Genomic DNA, 23,011 nt, shown 5'->3' with positions numbered 1-23,011 from the left:
TGTTGCAATTATAAATTGGTACTATTATATATTATTATAATATTATAAAAGTATTGTATTGTGTGTTTCAAGACCTTTGAAACCATTTAGTGACTCAATATAATGTGAAGATTGACATTTTAGGTTCAATATTATTATCAAGATAAACCTAGACCTTTCACATAATATAATATATTGTCCATGATTAGAACAGGGTACAACTCTTAGTTTTATAAAGACCTTTGAATCCACTAGAGATAAGAAAAAGTGTAAGAAAATACAGTTTAGGTTAATTTACTCAATGAAACTGCATTTACACATGTTAGGTCAAGACTGCGCCATTTTGTTAAATATGAAAAATCATTATGGTAAAAGTGTGAAGGTACTTTAGGTCTGTGAAAATGCTGATAATTACAATGAAACAAACTATTGTCTACGGTAGTTACCTTGTAGCCTACTAATAATATGTAACACCATTTTATACATTTTCATACATTTATACACTACATGAACAGCATTTTTCATTTAACAATATCTGTTTTTTACAACTTAGTTTTTATATGTATATGTATTTACATAAATTCACTGGCTAACTCTCAACCACCCCGAGATACTGGAAATTAATACATTTTTAAATAGTTAAGATGTGGATTTTTTTTATATTATTTTTAAGTCCATATATGCTACATGATTTTTTGTTTATAAGAGGATTTTTTGTTTAACAATATAATTATCATTATTGTTGTTTATTTAATTTCAGTGAACTTTTAAATCAGGACTTCGATAATTTGACAGATATAACATTTTCTCCAAGTGTTACTTCAATGTAAGTAGGCCTACAGTACAGTATTATTATAATATATTAACATTCATAATGGTATGTATACCTAGAGCCTACAATTAAACCTTTACATACATTTCTGTCAACTGATGGTCAAAATAATAATAATCACACATGAAGGAAGCTAACTGTTTACTATTTATATAATTCCTCTTAACTTAAGTTTATTGTAAAGTGTTAATGTACATTTTAATTTGATTGATCATACTAATTATTCAATTGTATGTAGGCCTACTGCATGATGGGCTCTTTCAAAAATTTCTGAAAAGCTTAACAGATATGTAATCCTGCACCAAGGCTATTTCAAACCACTATTGCAAATCTGCAATTCATGATGATATTAAACAATCTTTTAATTAAATGTTCATATTACTTTTTTTACCTTTGTTGATTATATTCAATAAGGATAATGAACCTATTCCAATCTACAAATCAGATAAATGTACTCAAATTGTGATATAATAAATTTAAGTAGTCAAATGTTTGCACACCTGTTTGTGGGGATGTGTCTGTACTTTGTACAGTGAAATCCGTTTAAAGGACGATAAGGATCGACGATAAAAAGATAAACGTACCCTTTTAAAAAGAAATTAGAAAATTTGTCATCTTAGAACTATATGATAACCATTTTCAGTATGCTGCATTTGATGAAAATACTATTTTTTTTAATCCAATGACGTCATGATCAATAAGAACAACTAGAGGGTACTCCGAGAGTACAAACCTCCGCCTACTGTAAAATTCCCATACATAAAATATCCCCGGAAAATATATATTTTTTTTTTTAAATTTTTTTTATATTAGATCTAAGTGTAAATAGGCTAACTGCACACTACAAAGTTGTGGATGAGAGTTTGGTGTAATGGTTACGTATCCAGCCTCTCACAGTTAAGATCGCTGGTTCAATTCCCGCTGAGGTTTTTTTTTTATTATTATTATTTTTTTTAATTTCTTTTTTTTTGTGGACCTTGATCTTTGACCCTGACCCTTCAAAATTTAACCACAATTATATGATGAGTCATTGATCATTGTGGCTAAGTTTGGTGAGAATCGGATAAAAACTGTGGTATCTAGGCAGTAAATAAGTTTTTTGTTAGGCTGTTCACAGACACCCCAATATAATCTCCTTGGCGGAGGTAATAATATCGTGACAATACAACGATCGTTGATCGGTATAGTGTAAATGTGCCTTTAGTCATAATAAAATAAATAATATTGAAAGGTTTTGAGGATGTTTGTGCAAGGTTTTGGAGTTTGGAGATTTGCGCTGTTTACCAATACCATAGTATTCAGTGCAGTATAAGATAAGATAATAGGCCTACATTTTTATTGTTACATCATAAAATATCATGTTATAATGAAATACTAATATAACATTAGGTACAAATGTAATATATGCCTATAAAAGGTTACTGTCAACAAAAAAAGATTATTATAATTAGGTCTATTGCAATTCTTCACTTATTATGCATACTGATTATATAATCTTGTGTCTATTTCTAATAATGTTACAGTACTATCATTGGAAACCTTAAATTTATTTTTGATGGAACATTTTCTCTACTAACCAGCTTGGAAAAACTGTAAGTATTTTGCATACTGCTACATTATATTATAATAATGCTTTAAAATATGTTTACATTTTTAATATTCCTCCCTCCCCACTATTCAAAATGGATCAGTACAACTCCATGATGTACTAGACTAATAATATACGTAAACATGTGTGAAAATAACTGTGAAAACAATTAAACTACATTACGACTAGTTTATTAGCATAAGAAAACATGACTGTGTTTGTTTCATTGCTATATCGCTTTTTTTAAAGCTTTATTGACGCTATAATATTGACGGTTTTGTTGTTTATGTAAATATTTGTTTAATTTTACAATAACAGAACACTATTATTTATGTTGTATTATGAACCACATTCAGAATCTTGTAATATATTTTGGCCTACAGTAGCTTATAAACATTGGTATTTTCTTTTTCAATTCATGCAGAATTATACATCAAACTGATTTAGCAGAATTTCCAGATATCTCTGGATGCACAAGTTTAAAATTTCTGTAAGTCAATTAATTATTTAAATATAAACAACATATATATCCAGGATTTCACAATCAGGGAAAAGAAAAACCTGCTTTATACTGTGGTCCTGTCTGAATAATAATAATGTATAATAATTAAGATTATTTGTTGTCCATGAAAGGTTTCTACACACAAATATCGTGGGTATTATGCATGTCAATTTACTCAATTAAAATTACCGTAGCGTTTTAGGAATACATAGGTTATAATGATATCATGATCAATGTTACCACAGCTACCTATAATATTGAAAATAGTAAATGGCCAGATGAAATAAAATAGTCATGTGTCAGGCATAATACTATAGGGGATGAACAGGTTATGGGAAATGGAGGTAGATACAGGGATAGCCTCTCTTCAAACTTTGATATAGCACTGCAATACTGAGGGCATTATAGTGTAAGGCCATTTGTTGATATAAAGTGCGAGTTTATTTGGGCAGATGACATTTTATTATGCAGAAATTAAAATTTTATTTTACTGTTTATGAACAGTGTACATATTTTTGATTTAGAAATGTTGTTTCTGTTTTATAAACTTTTATTTTGGTTTCGTATACTCCACTGCATGCCATCATAATGTATCTTCTGTTAATTATTTGCATGTTAACGTTTTCCAATTATGCTTTGTTAAATTACCCTAACCCAGGCTTTCAGATATTTCCATTAATGAAATGTAGCCCACGGCTACAGGATGTATGAATAACATTAATGATGCATTCTATTCTATTGTGTTTTTGTGTTTTTATAGTGAGATTTGACTTCAAAGGATTGCCAGCTTCATTGACACATGTGTAAGTAGATACTTAATAATATTTACATCATCATCTTTATGTTTGTTTTACATAAACATAATATGAAGCAGTGAATGTATATGTGTACATACTGTGATCAAATATAAAACAGCCATTATTCAATACAATGCAAGCATGCGATCATAGTGGAGCAGTACTTTATTTCATCATTCACTGTAATTCAAAGTAATAAGATATACGTGAAATGCAATTTCGAGATAATGTTTTGTACCAAGTAGAATCATTAAAAAATACAACGTGATCACCAGTTAAATAAAATATAATACAAATTACTATATTTTAAACATTTTGATTAGATAAATTACATGTCATGTACATGTTGGGAATCTGAATGTTTTGCTGTGCCGGTCTAGCCCTGCTGATCGGTTAATAATAATGTTTGAATGTAATGGATGGGATGAAGTCTTGCATAATTGAGTTAAAATTCTAAAGTATAAATGTTTTAAACATCACCCAGGGATTTTTCATTTCGATACCAATAACTCTACTGGCCATATTTACAATTCTCTGAATTTGACTTTGACTTTTAACATTGATACGAAAAAAATAAAATAATATACATAAAAATAGTATTCATAAGAATAAAACATATGAATAAGATGGAACATTTAACCGTTTAATTTTATATACAAATTACATTCTCTTATTCACGTTGGTGGTACGAAGTTCCTTAATGTTGCTTTCCAAGTTTATTTCATCATCAATTATTAATCGTAAAGTACTTGTGTCTATCTACTAAACTGCAGTAAACAAAATAATAAAGTGAAGACATACCTTCGCAACTAACAAGTTGAATTAAAATAAGTATTAGCTTTAAGTATTATACTAACCTCTATACATTAATTAAATCAATCAACCTAAATATTTACTAGAAATACATTAATACAGTAGAAGAATTAAAGCAACATTTTGTACATTTAATGAACTTTCATCTATGCAAGTTATATTTCTTGTTCAATATAGAAACCTGGTGAATAATGCGATTGATAGACTACCCAGTGGATTCTTCTCAAACTCCAATATTCAGTTCTTGTGAGTATTATTAAATCCTTTCAAAACTATAAGTCTTTAACTCTTCACTTTCTATAGCAAAACATGTTTTAATTAAAATTTAATTAGGTTCTCGGCATTCAATTTGGATCAAACCAAAGGGAAATTAAAATGTAATTATAAGTAACCATGGCGATTCGAATCTACACGGCGGGGGAAACATTAATCTCCTCGATGGAAGTAATAAAGCACACATGTACAGGTTTAGATGAGAATTGCTATAAGTTAACAAGCTAACCATGTTTAAATTCATGAACTACTATGGGTGTCGATGTAATCTCCTTTAGCCAGTTTTAACTACTTTAACTACCACTATACTATTTAAAAATAGTAGGCCTACAGTGTTCAAGACACTGAAGATAAAATATTGCAAAACGGACGAACACTACAATTCACAATTTATTCCATTATGTTTAATTGAATTTAGAGGTCTTAGTATGAATCAGATGACTAAGTTCCCAACAGATGCTGTAACCAAGATGAATCACCTACTTTTTCTGTCCATTGATCAAAATTTGCTGGAAAGTATTTCAAAGAGAAATATAGAGGCATTATCAGTGTCTGATGTCCAGCATCTGTAAGTCATAGACACTTTTTAAAAACTGTTACCATTTGTGATTCGGATTAATCCCCACAACATTATTTGTAAATAAGTGAGATATAAAAACAAAATAAATAGAATGATCCCAAAATAATAGGGATACTAAAATAAATATGAATAGAAAGTATACAGTAAATTGTCTAGTATCATTTTTATAATTTTTTAATTTTACAGCAACTTCAGCAATAATATAATCAACTACATAGCTCCCAAATCATTCTCTCAGCTTAAGTCCCTTAAGATACTGTAAGTATGTTTTTATATACTTTAAAAACACCATGACGTCACATTCATACAATAATGTATGTATAAGTTATGTGATTTTTCTGACCATTACTACAAGTATTAGATAAATTTCCTTTTTAAGTGAATGCTAAAAGAAGCTCATTACCTTTTCTTCTCCCATCCCTTAGTTATGCAATTTGCTCGAATCTCAGCAATATTTCCATTTATTTTCAGGGAGCTTCATGAAAACAAGCTATCCAGTGTGAATCCAAATGTATTTGCTAACGTACCAGAACTTTTACATTTGTAAGTGTTAAGTAGGAGAAATATTTCACTCAACTAAACCACTGTATCCATTTAAGAAATATAAATATAATACATATAAATTAAATAAAAACTTGAGAGAAGGAAACAATAAAAACAAAATTAAGTACAGTTGAATTGGATAACTAATAATATTTGTAGAAACCATTATCAGTTTTGTCATGTTTGTTTAGTTACTCACAGTGGCAAATATTATTGGAAGTTCAGTTTACTACCCTACCCTAAATATTCAAGTGTTCTTTATTTTAATCTTACAACATATATATATATAATTTATAACATTTCATATGATATGTGTTAACTTACAGAGGATTGAATCAAAATCAGTTTACAACCATTGGATCCAAGTATTTTACCAACCTACCAAAGTTGCAAACTTTGTAAGTTATAATCCATTAATTCTTGGTATGATGATACAGAATATTGCTATAATAATTATCTATGCTCAGTGCTACCACTATGTGTGTAGATTGCTTGCTCATTATGAATGAATTGGTTACTTCATCAGGCTGTGTTCTTGTCATCAATAATTAATTGAAAAAACTTTGCATACTTAACATGTAGTGCGCCTACCAGTGCAACATTTTACTTTTTAAAGTAGTAGTAGTAGACAGAATAGACATACCAACTGGGTGAACATATCTTCTTATTTGTTAAATAAGTTATATAAAGCTTTCACATTTCTCAGAAAAGATTCACTCATAATAGCATCTATCCGAGAGTGTCCGTACTTATCTCAATCTTGAGGAGTATCGGCTAACTTTTCGCTCTATAACATGATTTCTTGAGAGTGTTTATTTTTATTACAGGATTCTACATTCTCAGGAAGATGACACGGCTAACAAGCTATCTGTAATAATGTATGATGCTTTCCAAGGAGTTGGTGATGAACTTGTCAATTTATGGCTTAGTGATAACGCACTAACAACTTTTCCACATCCAGTGTTATCTGAAGAATCTTACCCAAAATTGGAATTCCTGTAAGTTTCATGTTAAATATTTGTGATCTTACGACATTGAGATAAATCATTAATCATTCTAAGAACCAATACATTGTAACAATAATGATATGATAATGCTGGTGGTACTGTAACTCATTTCATTCACTGCATAGAGTGAGTAATATGTTAGTCTAACCCTGGAGTTATTAATTGTCACAAGAAATGGAAATATAAATCTTCATAATCCCACGCCAGCGAGAGAACTGTGCCTGTCGCCCTACTTTTCAAATAATGTTTAATGTCCAAATAAAGAATAGTGAAACAGGATAGGACACCTTCTTACATATGAGTGTTGTTCTATGGCATGACCTTATGTAATTAATTCTTTTAACAGGTATTTAGATCACAATGATATCAGCAACATAACAATATATGCTGAGGATGCATTCACTTCATCAGCATTAACATACTACAAGTACAAGTTGAGTTCGCACGATCCATTCCTCATGTTGTCAAGTCTCACAGATTTGTAAGTATTCTGCAGTCTCCAAAAAAACAAACCCCAAAACCATGAATATAAAACAGATTTTAGAAACATTTTTGTATGGAATACATTTTGTGTACTTCTAGTCGAGTATGCCAATGCATTTTAATTTTAGTTGCAATAAATGTATGCATTTTTTGTAACATTTTTGGATATAAAAATCTGTGAAATTCAACTTTTGGACATGTATAATGTAATTTGAACTTAATTTTTGTTTACAGAGATCTCTCCATCAATGCTATAGAAGGATTAAATGAGGGTGATTTGTGTAATTTACAATCCCTCCAAAATCTTAACCTTGATTCAAATTTGCTTGATGAGACTACACTGGAAACCGAGTCATTTTCATGTCTATCGAACCTTTATGAATTGTAAGTCCAATTTATGTATTATTAGGAGATCATTTAGAATAAAATGATGTATGAATCTTCTTAATTTATTTCTTTCTGTACAGAATTTATGTAACAAATATCTCAAAATGTTTAATGTCAATGATTAAGTTTAATTTTACAATATCTTTCATCTCCATAACTCATCATCACATGTCAATAAAATTTACTATACGTAAACTTCAGGTCAAGGGGAAAAAACATTAATAAATAAAAACGCACGCGTACATAGGGTAATGTGCGTGAAATCGCGCGTTAAAAATTGAAAAAGTTCAAAATTCAGTTTTGATAAAATTAGAGCATGATTTTGGCCATTTGCGGTCTTAAAAATATCGCTCGATTCTTAGGAAGCGTAAAAATACGATTTTGTTTATATACATATAAATCAACATTTTGTGATCATATTTTAACATACGTGCATGTTTATAAAAATTAAATGTCAGTAAAATTATAAAGATGATCAAGTCAAAGTGACGAAATAAATTCTAGTTCTTGTTAATTTGCTTAAGTTAAGTAAATTCACATTGTCCTGAAATTTAAGTTTTAAATTGATTATTATAGCACTGCCAGATAATTTAATTTCTAGAATTTTCTAGACATTTTATGGAAAGTACAATACGCCTATGTAATGCGACTGTAATATTCCATGAAAATGCAATATAGTAAAAATAACTACTTATCAAACAGCATGATGTGATCAATTTAGCTTCTTCTTACTTTTTTTTTATAGACAACTTGGATATAACGCTTTTAAATATGTTCCTGATGCTGTTAAAAATGAAAGTCGATTGCCATATATCAATACACTGTAAGTGATCAAATTACATGTGTTTTCTAAACTTGGTTCTCTGTAGACAAAACAGTCAGTTTATCCTTGTTTATATTCATATAATAATCATCACAGAATAACATCTTGGAGACTATACCCAATTTGCTCCAATTGATTGTTTATCACTTTTCTACAATGCCTGGATTGGCTTTATAATTACGCCAATTGTAAATAGGAACCACAACAGTATTCACATTTTATATAATGAATATCCTGCTATTATTTTCTGAGGTTCAATGCCATTTATTTTGTCTTCACAACTTTCTTTGGAGATATAAAGTTATTTAAAGTCTTGTTTACATTTAATTCAATTAAACGTTACCAGTGAATGTTGTTTCCTTTTAAAATTAAACTTTTCTACACATGTTGTTATTATAGTGAATACTTTACTATAGTTTGTGTATTATATTATATTGTTTACATAGAGAACTCAATAATAACAAGATTGCGTTTTTATTGGCTGATACATTCTCAAGTCTATCAACCTTGCGTAAAATATCCCTTCAATCAAATGTCATACTTTCAATAGAAGATGGTACATTTCCCTTAAGTTTGACTTCAATGTAAGTAATATTCTATAAATATGTAAAGTATATTGAAAATAATTCATAATTTATTGGTTTCTTCTGTTAATATACTTTGATACAACTTGTTTAACAACTTAAAGGTACATAATTTAGATTCTAAAATTCTATGCACAAAAATATATTCTGTGGATATGGCACACACAGGATCGGTTATGTTAGAACAAAAAAATATTTATTTTTAATAGTATATCAGTGGAAGATTCTATAATAATAAGAAAATATTTTGAATATGTAAATTTATTTTCATTGCAGAAATTTACAATCAAATCAATTTCACTTTCTACATGAAAATCCATTTCGTAACATGAGTAATCTACAAATTCTTGATCTTGGAAGTAACAATATCGATGAGATTCCAGACACAGCTCTAGATGGATGTACCAGTCTTACATCTCTGTAAGTTGTATGGTCCAGAATTGATTTAAGAGTCAGATTTGAAGAATCTATTCAGTGCTAGTTTTGTAAAAAAAAATATGAGGTCTAGACTGAATTCGTTTTTTAAGTAAAATTAAAACAAAATTTATATTTTCGAAAAATCCGGTTACAGACGTACTTGGTTTATATTTATTATAATATAATTATTACTGTTATACTTGCGAACCAAATTGAATTTTATAATTTTAGAATCTTTTTATTTTACTTTTCAGAGATTTATCTTACAACAAGCTGGGTCGTCTCCTTATCACATCTTTTGAAAACTGCCCTCTAACAAGCACAGGAAATTTCCAGTCAAATGAAATTGCATACATAGAGGATGGAACCTTCGCCAACAGACCAACAATTTCAACTTTATATTTACAAAATAATGAACTGTCACGAATACCACAAGGCGGAGATTTTCATTCAAAATCTATGACATACTTGTAAGGCATTTTTAAATTGTTAGTCGGGGCTTTATTTGGAGCTTATTTTGATGAATCATACATTCTATGGGGTTTTAAACACAGAACATTTAACCAAAAACTATTTATTATAATATTTTAAATAACTGAAGTTAGATTGATAATATGTGTCCAACAGTATTATGCAATACTGAATGCTCTAAAATGTAAAGTAAACGATCTGAAAGAGTGCATTATCACTTATCAGACCGCCATATTTCTGTTTAGTTCCTGTAAAATAAGGATAAAATGTATGAGCTTAGAATGTAATACAAACAGTTTAAAAATGATCACATTGACTGCCAGAATTTTTTTTTTTTATGATTATTGTACCGGAAATGTTTGGGAAATACATTTCAATAATTAATGCAAATGCTCCACAACGTTAATTTAATTGAAAATCTTCAAAATAATTTCCTAATTCAATAATAAGTACTGTACAATTATGCATTTAAGTTTTTCCCTCTTATTTTAAAGGTATTTGCAGAATAATAGAATAACAGATGTTCCAACCAATTCTTTCAAAGACTTATCTGTATCTCAAACACTGTAAGTAATTTTCTTGCTCCGATATGAACTTTTGTATATGGAATTTGTTTTGCCTTTATATGAGTTTCAGTAACTATCACAGTACTTAAAAGTGGATTTCAGATGAAATTAATTATCAAGATATATTAATAATATTGAGATTTTAATCTTTGTAAATTTTATGATTTTGCAATTTAAATTTTTTTAACCTGAATTGTATTTTTAGTGACTTGAGCAACAATCAGATTTCATATATAGCAGAGTATGGGTTTAATACAACCACTGGATCAACTTCAACAATGTAAGTAGTAATTTCTATTTCTAAATTGTAAATATGTTGATACTGGTCACCAATACTGCAGCAATAATATATTTATGTAGATGAAGTGGTAGGTGTATGTGGTAGGCCTAATGTTTTGTATACAATTTTTCCCTTTTAAATCATACAGATCTTTGATTGGAAATCCATTGAAGGCGTTAGAATCACATGCTTTTAATTCAGTAAATGCACGAATTCTGTAAGTAATACGTGGTTTTCTTATTTAATGTTGGTTGATAATGTACATAGGCTAAGGTGCACTACCCAACATAAATTAAAAATAGGGTTACTGTTATTTTTACAAATGGAGATTAAAACAGAAAATAACTTATAAAGAGTATCTGTGTATAGTACTTAACGTCTGATAGGAGATGTGGTCACATTTAGAGACAAGGTATCCTTTCTTTAATAAATTAGCTTTTGATTTAGAGATTATGATTTAATTCATTTTCAGAAATCTGTATAGTTTGGAATTAACAACGCTTAACAGCTTTACATTTAGTGATGTCTCTTGTGAAGACTTGTAAGTATACATTTTACAAAATTCCTATTACGACCGAGGACCGACGACCAACCTATGTCAGGTCAATCAATGTGTCGTTGATTGTCCTCTGGACATAGAAACCATTAAACCTGTGTCGATGTGAGGAACGAGGACACAAGTCTTAATATTCCAATGACATATTTTGGTCATAGGTCATCGCAAATCGAAAGCTCTTCCCATTATTATCCTTTTGTTACATAGGCAAATTACCATCCATGCATGAAAAATTATTCAATAAATAATACATTTTTCTCATACATTTGTAGGTAGTGCAAATGTTATGTATATATATGCTGAGGAATTGTTAATTGGATAACATTTATGTTTTTACCAACAGGAATTTATATCCTAACAGTATAAAAACAATTGAAGAAGAAGCATTTTCAAAAGTTACCGTAACTGATCAACTGTGAGTAAAATACATTCATTGGAATTTAACACGTTTTAAAGAAAACTAGGTAAGGAGGAGAAGAGGAAGGTTGATATGATCTTAAAATATTTTTGTAACAATGGAAATGTATACGTTTATAAACAGACTTTTGAATAGTTTAATTTGCAAGGTAGTTGTCGACACAGTAGTGTTTACGTTTTTCATCAATAGAGTGTTATGATTTATGATTAAAATTGAACTTGAATATGTATATTGTCCCCCACCCCCACAACCAAATGAATAGTTAAATCTAACACACAAAAATGATGTACCTTAGACGATTAGTATAAGTCATATTTCCATTTCCACCACTTACAGAAAACACAAACATTTTATTGTATTTTATATAATTTATTATATATATTCGAAAGGGATCTTAAATATAACGGCATCACAACACTAAAGGGAAACATGTTTGGTGATAGTGGATCCTCGGTTTATGAATTGTAAGTATAGATTCTTTTCATTATATCAATAGTGGATTGTCATATTTGCAAATTACCTTTATCAATTAAGATAAGGAAACCACTTTGTCTAATCAACCATAATTGTTCTGCAGTCAGACAATGTTTTTTTAATTGTATATCACATTGAATATATTAAGATTTGAGAAAAATAAGCTTGTTTAGAGAATACATGTTTGATTCAACGACATAAAGTGTGTTTGACTGCAAAAAATCAAATTCACTGTCCAAATACGTAAACATGTCTGATAACATATTATGGGTAAGGATACAATGTAATCTTACTTTAGGGACTATAAACAGAAAGTTTACATTAGAAGAACAAGTAAAGTACTCTATAAGATTATATATTGTTTCCTAAAGGCACATGGAAAATAATGAGATTACATCAATACCTGGCAACACATTCGATGGTGTTTCTACTACATTTATGTGAGTAAATTGAAATGCAAAGAACGTACTGTATAACGCAATAATCTCCTCTTTTTCAAAAATACGTAACATTTCGAAAAGATGAATAGGTAGTGCCATTTTTAGTCATAGAGTAGCGCATAATGTACTTCTGATACAGTATTTTCAATGAAAAATTAATGGAGATGAGATTATTTTGTTCTCATAGTTAATAGTAATAATGTAAAGATCTTATATAGATTTGACTTAATCTTCAGATCTTGTAATTGCTGTTTTAAAATAATTGTAAAACGAAAAAATTATTCAAAGACGATAATGAATGATATGCCACTTTAGCTTAAAAAAGTTAGGCATATACCACTCATTTGTCTAAGTCTATTTAATACCTAGTTATAATAATATGCCTAATAATGAAAGTCACTACAAAATTCTGAAATGATATGTTTTAAACATTAACATCATTACAATGAATATTGTTTTAGCTATCTTTCGAACAATGCCTTGACAGAATTCCCAGCTACTGCCCTATCTGGACAGACTATTAACGAACTAGATTTATCGGGCAATAGTATTGCCAGCATTCCAGATGGTTCTTTTACAAGCCACTCAAGTCTTCTGACACTGTAAGTTGTTCATGTTTTGTTTCTGTTGGTTTTAGTGCAGCACTGTGAGCTGCTGACACACAAAGACACATTATTGGATATATAGGAAATAATTAAATTTAATTTACGTTAGAGAATTGTCTTATAAATAATTAATGGTACAGAACAGATTACAGAACTATTTTCGGTGGTAAAAATGTTTATAATCAAAGTGTATAATATTGTAATGATCTTACAGAAAAATATATTTGTGTTGAGTAGGTTTTAGTTTTAACTAGTAGGCATACATAATGTATGCATGCCTGCAGCAGAAGCCATAAAAAAAAAACAGGGAAGGGGTGATTAAATTCAGAAAATATGGAGCCTTTAATGGAGTAGTTATTGATGATTAAAAAGTTAAAATGATACACCGGCCGATGTAAAGTAAAAATGGTATAAAAGTTGAGTTTGGAATTCATTATTAAAAGTAAAAATTACAATTTTTTCAATTATTAATTACAAAAGTTTGTTTAGTCTAGTATATTTTGTTTCTCAAAGATACCAGAATGCTGCTGCTTAGTGGTATTTTGTATTAGATTCATAATTTAGATATTTCTCTTATTTCTATTTTTACAGAGATCTATCAGACAATGCTCTTGTTGAGTTGGGCACGCTTGCCTTTGATGGATTGACATCTGTGCAAACAATGTAAGTAACATGTCACGTCATTACAATATTTAAATCAGTATACACATTAGTTTACTAAATTGTGTTTTAGGTTTTTTTTAAACAAGGCTATATACATGGCTGCAGTCGCGTGCTCAAATTTGTGCTAGTGTTTACCGACCAACGAACTGACCGACTAACCGACCGACCGACGGACCAACATAGTGAGCTGTAGAGTCGCGTTTGTACGCGACTAAAAATAGGAAGAGTGTAATGTTTGGTTTAAGCGTTTTCTCACTAATGCAAGATGCAACACACGTGACAGTTCATAATATTCCATTGCTTGTGATTTGTGTTCCAACCAAACTTAAATCTTCTTTTTTTAAAAACAGAAACCTTCAAAACAACTTGATAGCTGAGGTAGGAGATGATGTTTTTAATGGCCTTACAAATTTAATGCATATGTAAGTAGCATCTATTTATTTCATTCATTTCATTTATTTATTCGACATCAAAAATGTCCTGGGACCCCCAAAACAACAGAGTCACTATAACATGATATTCTATTTTCCATTATTTGTAAAATTGCTTCAATTTTCTTGGCTAAACAATATTTGAGACATCGCAATAGGGTATACATAACTTGCCTTAATAATAGTAGAATGTTGTATTACTTTCTACCTTTCTTAACTCTCCGAATTAGACTGATTTACAGGCAAATGTCATGTGGAATTATTTAGTTACTTTTACCATTGTTTTTTCACTTTTTTGACAGCTATTTGAGTAACAACAACATCGAACATTGGCCAACTACTGTCTCTTTACCAAATCTGCAAACATTGTAAGAAAAACATTTCATTTCCTATTACACTGTAGGAATTTTCTTTTTGTTTTTGTTTGTGTGCTACAGTAAAAAACAAGTACAAATTATTTCGAAAAGTAAATGTGAAATGAATCCGGATATCTAAAACTTTTATTGGTCAACTTTATTTTCATATTTAAATATACCTCACTGTTTTTCAGGAATTTGAATGCTAATGCGATTAAGAGTTTAGGTGAAAATGCTTTTGCTGGAATTGATACAACACACCTAACAAATCTGTAAGTACAGTTACTGTATATTGGACTTTGTGGTTTGAAACTAAATGTGTAATCTTAATCTAATGGTTTTGTTTACACATTTTATGTGAGAAGCAGTTTATCTCATTTTCTTTCTAATAACTGCGTCTGTTTCATCATGTTAATATAAGTTCTATAAAAATAATTTATCTCTTCTAAAATTATAGTACACAACAATATACTTATTCAAACTAACAATGATGAAACATGCTTTTTAATAATTAAATAAATGTTATCATTAACCTTATTTATTTATACACCACTAAGTACAGTATTTATTTTCTATTTTGATATTCGTAATTGCTTTTTAAAATCTTTTTTTTTCTGTTTTTATGTATTTTCTTCTGTAATAATGTTTTTATTATGGTGTTTTACGAGTGTACGGGGAGCCGAGTCTTAAATTTCTCATAAAGTATACATTCATAAATCTATTTGAACTATTTCTATAAACAATATTCAACAGTAAGAAATGAAAGTTATCTTGGTAGATAATCCTGCATAAACATATTTTTAATATTATTATAAAGAATGATTATCTCGAAAAACCAATTCTTATTTACAGTGATTTAGGTAACAATAAAATTGGCTGTACATGTGACACATACTTCTCATTTCTTTCTGTAAATGAGTCAATATTTGGAGGCGAGTGTATGGAACCATCTGCACTTCAGGGTGTTACTTTTGTTACCAGTATGACAGAAGAAAATACTTACTTTACCAAGGGTGTTTACACAAGTCTGTTTCAATGCAGTAAGTTCTAACTGGTATCAAAATCAAACATAAACTAATATGGTGTATAAGATTAGGATGAGACATGCAATGTGTGTACTTTAATTTCTTATTTAGTTGACCTATTATTATTTTTCTTCCATTTGAATGATTGAAGCTACTATTGCCCTCTCAGTTTTTAAAAACATTTTGAGAATGTTAGATTGAAAAATGCCCGATCTGTACAATAAGACATTTTAACTGCTTTACTTCACAATCAAAATGTGCCTTTGACATTATATTTAAGATATGAGCAACGAATTAATTAAATGAAGTTTGTCTTATATTCGTTGAATGATGAGAATATTTTCATTCATTGAACTTTATTCAATTATTTTAAGTCAATCTTACAGCCCATGAACATATTCTCCTTCGACCATAAACTTACTATTATTTATAAATATAATAAGAAATATAATTTTTCATTTTTCTTGGATTGTTTTAAAATTGTATTGTTGTATTTTACAGATGCAGAAAATATAAATCTGTTTTCACCAAATCCAAATGAACTGTTGGCAAACTGGTCACACCCAAGTATTCTCAATCCAACAGATACTGTGAATTCTACAATAGACACCAGTTCTTGGTATGTATAAAGTAGCATTTTTACTTAAATTGGTATAAGTTGGTGGCTGCCTTGAGGTGACGCTTGACTGCCTTCTCCCTCCTTTCTCCTACATCCATCATCTTTGGAAAATGGATCTATACTATTTGTTGGAACTATGCCATAGTAGTATAGTAAACTGTCACCTATACACATCTTTTCCTGGTACTCAGGCTTGTCTAGTTAATAGTTTCTATTCTTAACAGCAATTTCTCCAGCAGGTATCAATCGTACTATTGTTATGTATACGATGTGGTGTATAACAGATTTAGCACTGTGTTTGAAATCGAACCCAAATTAAGGGACTGAATTATTATAATATTTAACTATGGTATTTGTATTAAATGTTATCAGGAGTTACACAGTTATTTGTACAAGTGATACTGCTACAACACTTACTGGTTATACAAACAACACATACCTACTGATGGATGAAACATACGGCACCAAATACGGAACAGACTACACATGCACTATTCAGTTAACTGCCAATGGATATACAGGCGCTGCCAGTGAACCATATCACATAACAACAGTAGAAAATACTGCAATATCCAGTAACCAGACTGATGTTGATGGAACTGATATTTTGTTATCATTTACATATTATGATTTTAGGTAATTGTTTTATACTATAAACCAACAATCACAAAACAGCATAATGACGTGGTATTGTACTAACATTAGATTTGATTATTTGTGAATTTATCGGTATAGTACTATCAAGTTTAACACCTGTATATACATTTAAATTAACTGTCATTATATTTATACAATAAATTTCTTCAGATGCAAAGATAAAGCTTGTGAATTGCAGTATTAAATCTGAAGTGTGCAATAATCTAGATTTTCAAGAATAGTTAATTTCATCCTAGTTCAAAACATGAACTATTTATATAAAAATATTGACTTTCAGTGTAAGTCATCCAGATTTCACAGCAGCCCAGAAAAGTCTGATCACAAATCCAGAATATGTATCCAGTCCTTATGGAGGTTGGCTAGCCATTTCTGACAATCCCTCTGGCGATTCTTTCTCCGAGTGGTTTCGGGATAACTCAAACAATTTTGTCATAGAAGGAACACTCACAATTCCGTGGCTAAATACATCTTCACTTGATGATCCTATACACAGGTAATACTCTTTAGTATTTTATGTTTATATACCAAACTAACAAATAAAAACATGTGTAACATTATCTACCAAACCTGTGTAGAATATAGAGTAATGCAAAGTTTCAATTAAATGATGCTGCAGTTTTCAAGTAAGACTCGAATTTTGAGGAACTGAGAAATCAAAATGGAGGAAATAAGGTTTTATTCTAAAAGAATAAGAAAAGTCTCAATTGTTAGGATCTACAATCTTTTTTTCAGAAACAGACTTATATATTTTTGTTCAAAGTGTAAATCTGACTACTCATTCAAAGAACCACTTAAGCCTGAATTATTTTCTCCTTGCTCACTTACCTAGTAACCCACCTCAAATACAGAAAACCAATCTCCCAACTTGACTATTATTATTGCCACATTATGAATCCAATAATGGTTTATATTACTGATATAACGTTAAACCATGCGTTTTTTTCTAGGTACTATACAGATAAATACTTCCCAGTTGATGGCTTAGGTTACACATCAGAAGGCCAAAGAGATTGTGCTTTTGTTCTTCATAATTTCGGGTAATTACGTTGGTTTGTTTTAGCTAATAGTTAACAATAAAGATTTATTCTTAAATGAAACAAATATATTATTTATCCATAGATTTACAAGCGTGTTGAGAACAGGAATTGTATTTCAAGGTACAGAGAATATAACACTGGGTGGAGGAGATGAACTGTGGTTGTATGTCAATAAGGTGTTAGTTATTCAGGTTCTTGTTGGAGGCGCAACAGATCCTGATTATTGCAAGAGCATAAAACTATCAAATGCAAATGGTAAGACTGATTAATGTTTAGATTTAAATATTTGAGTTAGGATCTATCAATCATTTATGGAAGGCGAAACTGTCAGGAAAATTGAAACTTTCAAGAAAATGGCCATTACTTATGGTTATTACATAACATTTAGGCATATACACTATCACAATCTTACTACGCTGATAGATCACAGGAGCAGATTTCTTTTTAGATTGGGAAAAATCAATGTAGAAATGATATTGCTTTGTTGCAGGTGGTGGATATGTCATACCACAAGAAGGAACTATAGTAGATGGGGTTTGTGTTACAACTGAATATGTCAACTCTGAACGAGCCTATCTAGACTTGACAGTAAGTAAAGTATGGAAAGTAAGAACTCTGTGTGCAATACACATGTGTGGGCTTTATACATGCTTTTTGAGATGCAATGTTTATAAAAATATTTTTGTTTTAGGTCGGAGGAACTTATCGTTTTGACATGTTTTTGACCGAGCGTGAACCTTGTATTTCCAAATTCTACTTTGAAATGCAAGGCGTGTCGTTTCTGGATCTTAAGGTAGACGAACCACCTGCTGATTATGCTATAACTATTGATGAAGACCTGTATGTTGATGGGATTATTGAAACAATATGGGTTGCTGATGCCTTCTCTACTGGCCCCAATTATAATGTTACGATTGTTTCAGGTAGGCCTAAAGTTATATTTATATAATTTCACAAATGGAGATGTTGATCCCTTTCAGTAAAGTAACTGAATGGAATTAAAATCTAACAATAAACAATGACATGTTGATATATAGTTGAAATTCTTGGTTGTGCATGGACTTGCATTTTACAGGTAATGAAGGACGCCACTTTACTATTAAAAATTATACTACTGACAACATTAATGCAGGAAATCCACCAACCGCTGCCACACCTCCAGAAACAGAAACCATCAATGGCACTACTTTCTATATTTGTACAGAATCAACAATAGGAGGTAAGAATAAAGGAACCGTAGTTTCTTTTTAGTCCAATAATCCAAAGCTATGCCATGGAAGTTCACACGGAATAATAGAAAGTTTCTGTATCACCATAAGTCATTCTAAAATTACAAATACCTGTATTCTAAAATTAAAAAATAATGTTTGATAATTATTCAATAGTAAAAAATGTTCTATATAATGAAAGCATAATAAGTTGAATAAGTTCAAGTACTAGTTGGTTTTCAATTAGTTGAAAATGTTTAATGAAATCCAACATTTCGGCACATTTTTTTAGATCAAGAACCAAATATCGGTGGATCCCAAGAATTCGATATTGGAACTGACAAGGCATTGATTACAATAGCAACAACCATTGATTATGAACAAGTTAGCGAGTATCTGCTGATTATTGAAGTCATAGATGACAATGCATCACCACCTACAGTTGGTTCAATCACTGTCAAGGTGAGATAGGAAACATATGTTATCTGGTTTGATTTAAAAGCAGATCTAGCTACTCAAAGTATCTTCACAAAATCCAACCCCGATTACAACTAGAGAATAGTTTAGGTGGCACTCAAAGTATTTTTACAAAATCCACTGAGATTATACTCCTAAAATCAATTGAGCGCTTTGAGTATAAAATAAAAGAAGAGTAAATGATGTTTGCAAGAAAGATCTGCTCAAAACTTAATGTATCTTGTTTGAAGAAGATTTACCTACTCAAAGTACCATCAACAACCCAAGAAGATTGCATTCCTCGACTTATGTGATCACTTAATAAATCATGTTAATAAAAAATAAGAGAACAATTTGACATTTTGATCATTAACTCAATCTTGTACTATTACACTTTTTAAACTCAGTTTGCCACTGCTAGTGCTGTTTCTGTTATTTCCCTCCTTTTGTGCAATACGTAGGCCTGACGTTTTTTATATCACGTTTTTACCTTTTTCAGATATTTGTCAATGATGTAAATGACAATTGCCCCATCTTGTCAAATGCCAGCTATAGTTTCTTCCCAATTCCACCCATGCAGATGAATCCTTTGGGAAATTTGACAGCAACTGATGCCGATGGTGGAGATAATGGAATTGTCACATATCATACAAGTGGAATATTCATTGAGACGTATGTAATGATAGGTCTATTACACCATTTATTAAAACAACTATTAGGTCATATACAAATTATAATTAAGATTGAAATATGCATCGAGTATATGTTTACAGTTGATTTTATGAGGCCCTAAATATGAAACAAATATAAAAAGACATTAAGTACATGTTTAAGTGAATTTTCTTAACATGCGAAATGTTGGTCTCTCTGTAGTTCTTGTGCATTATGATTTATTCTTTTGCTAGGCCTATAGAATACAAAAAAGTAATAGTGCTCTCATCGATCAGTAACAAAAAGTAAATGCTTTTAATGTATTTATTTCAGACCTCTGCTAAATGAAACATTCACCACACTAGAAATAACCATAGCAGCTATTGACGGAGGCACACCACCTAGAGGTGACACAGCTATGGTAAATGTAACGCTGAGTGAAACATGTTTGCGTGATCTCCTGAATGATGATATTCCAACATACATGGACATAGACTACAGTACAGGGGAATTTTATCTACGCGTACCCCAGTATTACATGAGTGACTTGGGTAAGAAATCAGTTTTAATTGTACAGTACATTACACAGGGTTATGGTGTTGATTTTATCTTCGATTTTTTTTTTCATTCTGGACCTTTTTGTTTGCGAATAACAATGCAACTGTTTTAGTTTTCGAATTATTAGTAGCCATTATAAAATTCAGATTTAGAACTATTTCCAGACGTACAATTACTTATTGTTTTGATTGGTACTATATATTTTGATTTTTTTTTTCAATAATAGCTTGTAAGAAAAATCTTGGATTGATCTCTGGTTCCATTCAAGATTCTCAGTTATCAGCATCAAGCAGTAAAGAAAATTATGAACCTGAACGAGGACGCCTGTTTATCAAAGAAGATCCTGACATTCCCGCTGGATCTGGTGAGATAATGATGTATCTAAGCTGCTATGTTTTTATCCAAAGACATTACTGGTTGAATTCTTGATACGCTATCTTGTGGCGGATACTTAATTTATTTGATCTTGTGTCACGTATAACAACTCTCCGTCCTATCTTTCACATCACTGGTTTAGCTCCAAATTCGATTTTGAATATTACTTTCTTTACCAAAATTATTTTCTGCAGTTGTTTTCTTCAGATCTATAAATTCCAATCTCTGTGTTTTTACTGCTCCACTGCATACTTATCATCATTACAATTGCTATTTCTATTATAGAAAGTACATAAACCGTTTTTATCTAGGTAACCTTCTTGCTTCATTCATGCAATGGAGCCGATATTCGTTATTCTATCCTTTAGTGTTAAACATTGCATTTTTAGGCTGGGTAGCTGGAGGAACAGATTTAAGTCCATGGTTTCAAGTAGATATGCTTGCACCGTATGTCTTTACTGGAGTCGTTACACAAGGTACCGCAGACTTTGAATCTTGGGTTACTCAATACCAAATAGAGTTCTCAAATGATACTGTTACATGGACAAGCTTAGGGGAGGTAAGATCACCAAGTACGTTATTTATAAATAATTCTTTAATCTGTTAATTTGATATAATACATTTCAAACATTGCTATTCCAATACAAATATTCTTGAATAGGTATTTACTGGAAACACTGATCAATCCTCGGTAAAAGCCAATTTCTTTGGCAAAGACTATTATGCTCAGTACATCCGGATCATACCAAAAACATGGGAAGGATCTGTTGCAATGAGACTAGAAGTTAGAGGGTGCAGTACAGATCAAAGATTTAGATGTAAGTTGAGATTTAAGATTTTTAAAATTCAACATTTGCTTGATTTGGATAAATATATTCTTCCTTCAAAACTACACAAGAAATTGCAGTTACTGTCATCTGACAACAAAAACAAATAAAAACAATGCAATGGTTTATAAGTAGTTTACTATCTTAAGTACCATCTAAGGTAGTTAAATTGACACAATCTAATAAGTATGTGATTGATATACTGACTTACTTGAAAATTAATTTACATACAATATTTTGAAGGTATTTGAAGGTCAATACTATCTTTGTTGGACCTTACAAAAAAGTACTTAATCTTCTTCTTCTTCAGGATTTGTCAGTCCACTGCAGTACATATCACTCCAAAAACTATCCATTTGCTTCTCTTTTTGCTATTCTTAACTAGTTATATTTTCTCAGATCATCTCTCCATCTACTTTTGGGTATTTGATAATATTGAGTTACAATTGTTTTGTTTTTGTTAAGATTTGACTGAATGTCAGCGTTGTGAGGCAACATATTACTGTATCGGAGATGGCATCCAACGAATGTGTGGACGCTGTGACGAAGATGCTCTGACATGTGATCGTAGTCCAACAGAGCATTCTTTTGGCCATGCTTCAGAATGTTCAGAATGCCCAGATGGATGGGTGAGCTTGCTTGGTTTAAAATTTCAATAACATAATTCAGTTAAACATGTTTTTGTTTTAAATTCAAATTCCAAGTAAAACCACAACAGGCCTACATCTAT

The 23,011-nt window shown here is 30.4% G+C and overlaps 1 protein-coding gene across 1 annotated transcript in view; it reads left to right on the top strand.

Moving 5' to 3' along the window:
• LOC144848319 (uncharacterized) overlaps window positions 1-23,011 on the top strand; it is a 35,503-nt gene that overhangs the window by 2,331 nt on the left and 10,161 nt on the right. The window contains exons 4-44 of the mRNA XM_078705034.1: window positions 740-805; window positions 4,689-4,757; window positions 5,203-5,352; window positions 5,551-5,622; window positions 5,836-5,907; window positions 6,234-6,305; window positions 6,735-6,905; window positions 7,261-7,395; window positions 7,632-7,781; window positions 8,530-8,607; window positions 9,054-9,191; window positions 9,468-9,611; window positions 9,863-10,078; window positions 10,574-10,645; window positions 10,851-10,925; window positions 11,074-11,142; window positions 11,398-11,466; window positions 11,825-11,896; window positions 12,289-12,363; window positions 12,745-12,813; window positions 13,275-13,415; window positions 14,010-14,081; window positions 14,432-14,503; window positions 14,815-14,880; window positions 15,063-15,140; window positions 15,721-15,908; window positions 16,395-16,512; window positions 16,885-17,148; window positions 17,447-17,662; window positions 18,117-18,206; window positions 18,289-18,461; window positions 18,697-18,794; window positions 18,898-19,129; window positions 19,282-19,425; window positions 19,707-19,876; window positions 20,370-20,542; window positions 20,855-21,072; window positions 21,306-21,443; window positions 21,844-22,013; window positions 22,116-22,272; window positions 22,747-22,910. Coding sequence (XP_078561160.1) covers window positions 740-805; window positions 4,689-4,757; window positions 5,203-5,352; window positions 5,551-5,622; window positions 5,836-5,907; window positions 6,234-6,305; window positions 6,735-6,905; window positions 7,261-7,395; window positions 7,632-7,781; window positions 8,530-8,607; window positions 9,054-9,191; window positions 9,468-9,611; window positions 9,863-10,078; window positions 10,574-10,645; window positions 10,851-10,925; window positions 11,074-11,142; window positions 11,398-11,466; window positions 11,825-11,896; window positions 12,289-12,363; window positions 12,745-12,813; window positions 13,275-13,415; window positions 14,010-14,081; window positions 14,432-14,503; window positions 14,815-14,880; window positions 15,063-15,140; window positions 15,721-15,908; window positions 16,395-16,512; window positions 16,885-17,148; window positions 17,447-17,662; window positions 18,117-18,206; window positions 18,289-18,461; window positions 18,697-18,794; window positions 18,898-19,129; window positions 19,282-19,425; window positions 19,707-19,876; window positions 20,370-20,542; window positions 20,855-21,072; window positions 21,306-21,443; window positions 21,844-22,013; window positions 22,116-22,272; window positions 22,747-22,910 — 5,176 coding nt within the window. The remainder of the gene's footprint in view (window positions 1-739; window positions 806-4,688; window positions 4,758-5,202; window positions 5,353-5,550; window positions 5,623-5,835; window positions 5,908-6,233; window positions 6,306-6,734; window positions 6,906-7,260; window positions 7,396-7,631; window positions 7,782-8,529; window positions 8,608-9,053; window positions 9,192-9,467; window positions 9,612-9,862; window positions 10,079-10,573; window positions 10,646-10,850; window positions 10,926-11,073; window positions 11,143-11,397; window positions 11,467-11,824; window positions 11,897-12,288; window positions 12,364-12,744; window positions 12,814-13,274; window positions 13,416-14,009; window positions 14,082-14,431; window positions 14,504-14,814; window positions 14,881-15,062; window positions 15,141-15,720; window positions 15,909-16,394; window positions 16,513-16,884; window positions 17,149-17,446; window positions 17,663-18,116; window positions 18,207-18,288; window positions 18,462-18,696; window positions 18,795-18,897; window positions 19,130-19,281; window positions 19,426-19,706; window positions 19,877-20,369; window positions 20,543-20,854; window positions 21,073-21,305; window positions 21,444-21,843; window positions 22,014-22,115; window positions 22,273-22,746; window positions 22,911-23,011) is intronic.

This window comes from Antedon bifida, chromosome 7, assembly GCF_963402885.1.
Source record: "Antedon bifida chromosome 7, ecAntBifi1.1, whole genome shotgun sequence".
Classification (NCBI taxonomy): Eukaryota; Metazoa; Echinodermata; class Crinoidea; order Comatulida; family Antedonidae; genus Antedon; species Antedon bifida.
Note: the sequence above shows the minus strand (reverse complement) of the source record. Positions and strands in the feature narration are given on the sequence as shown.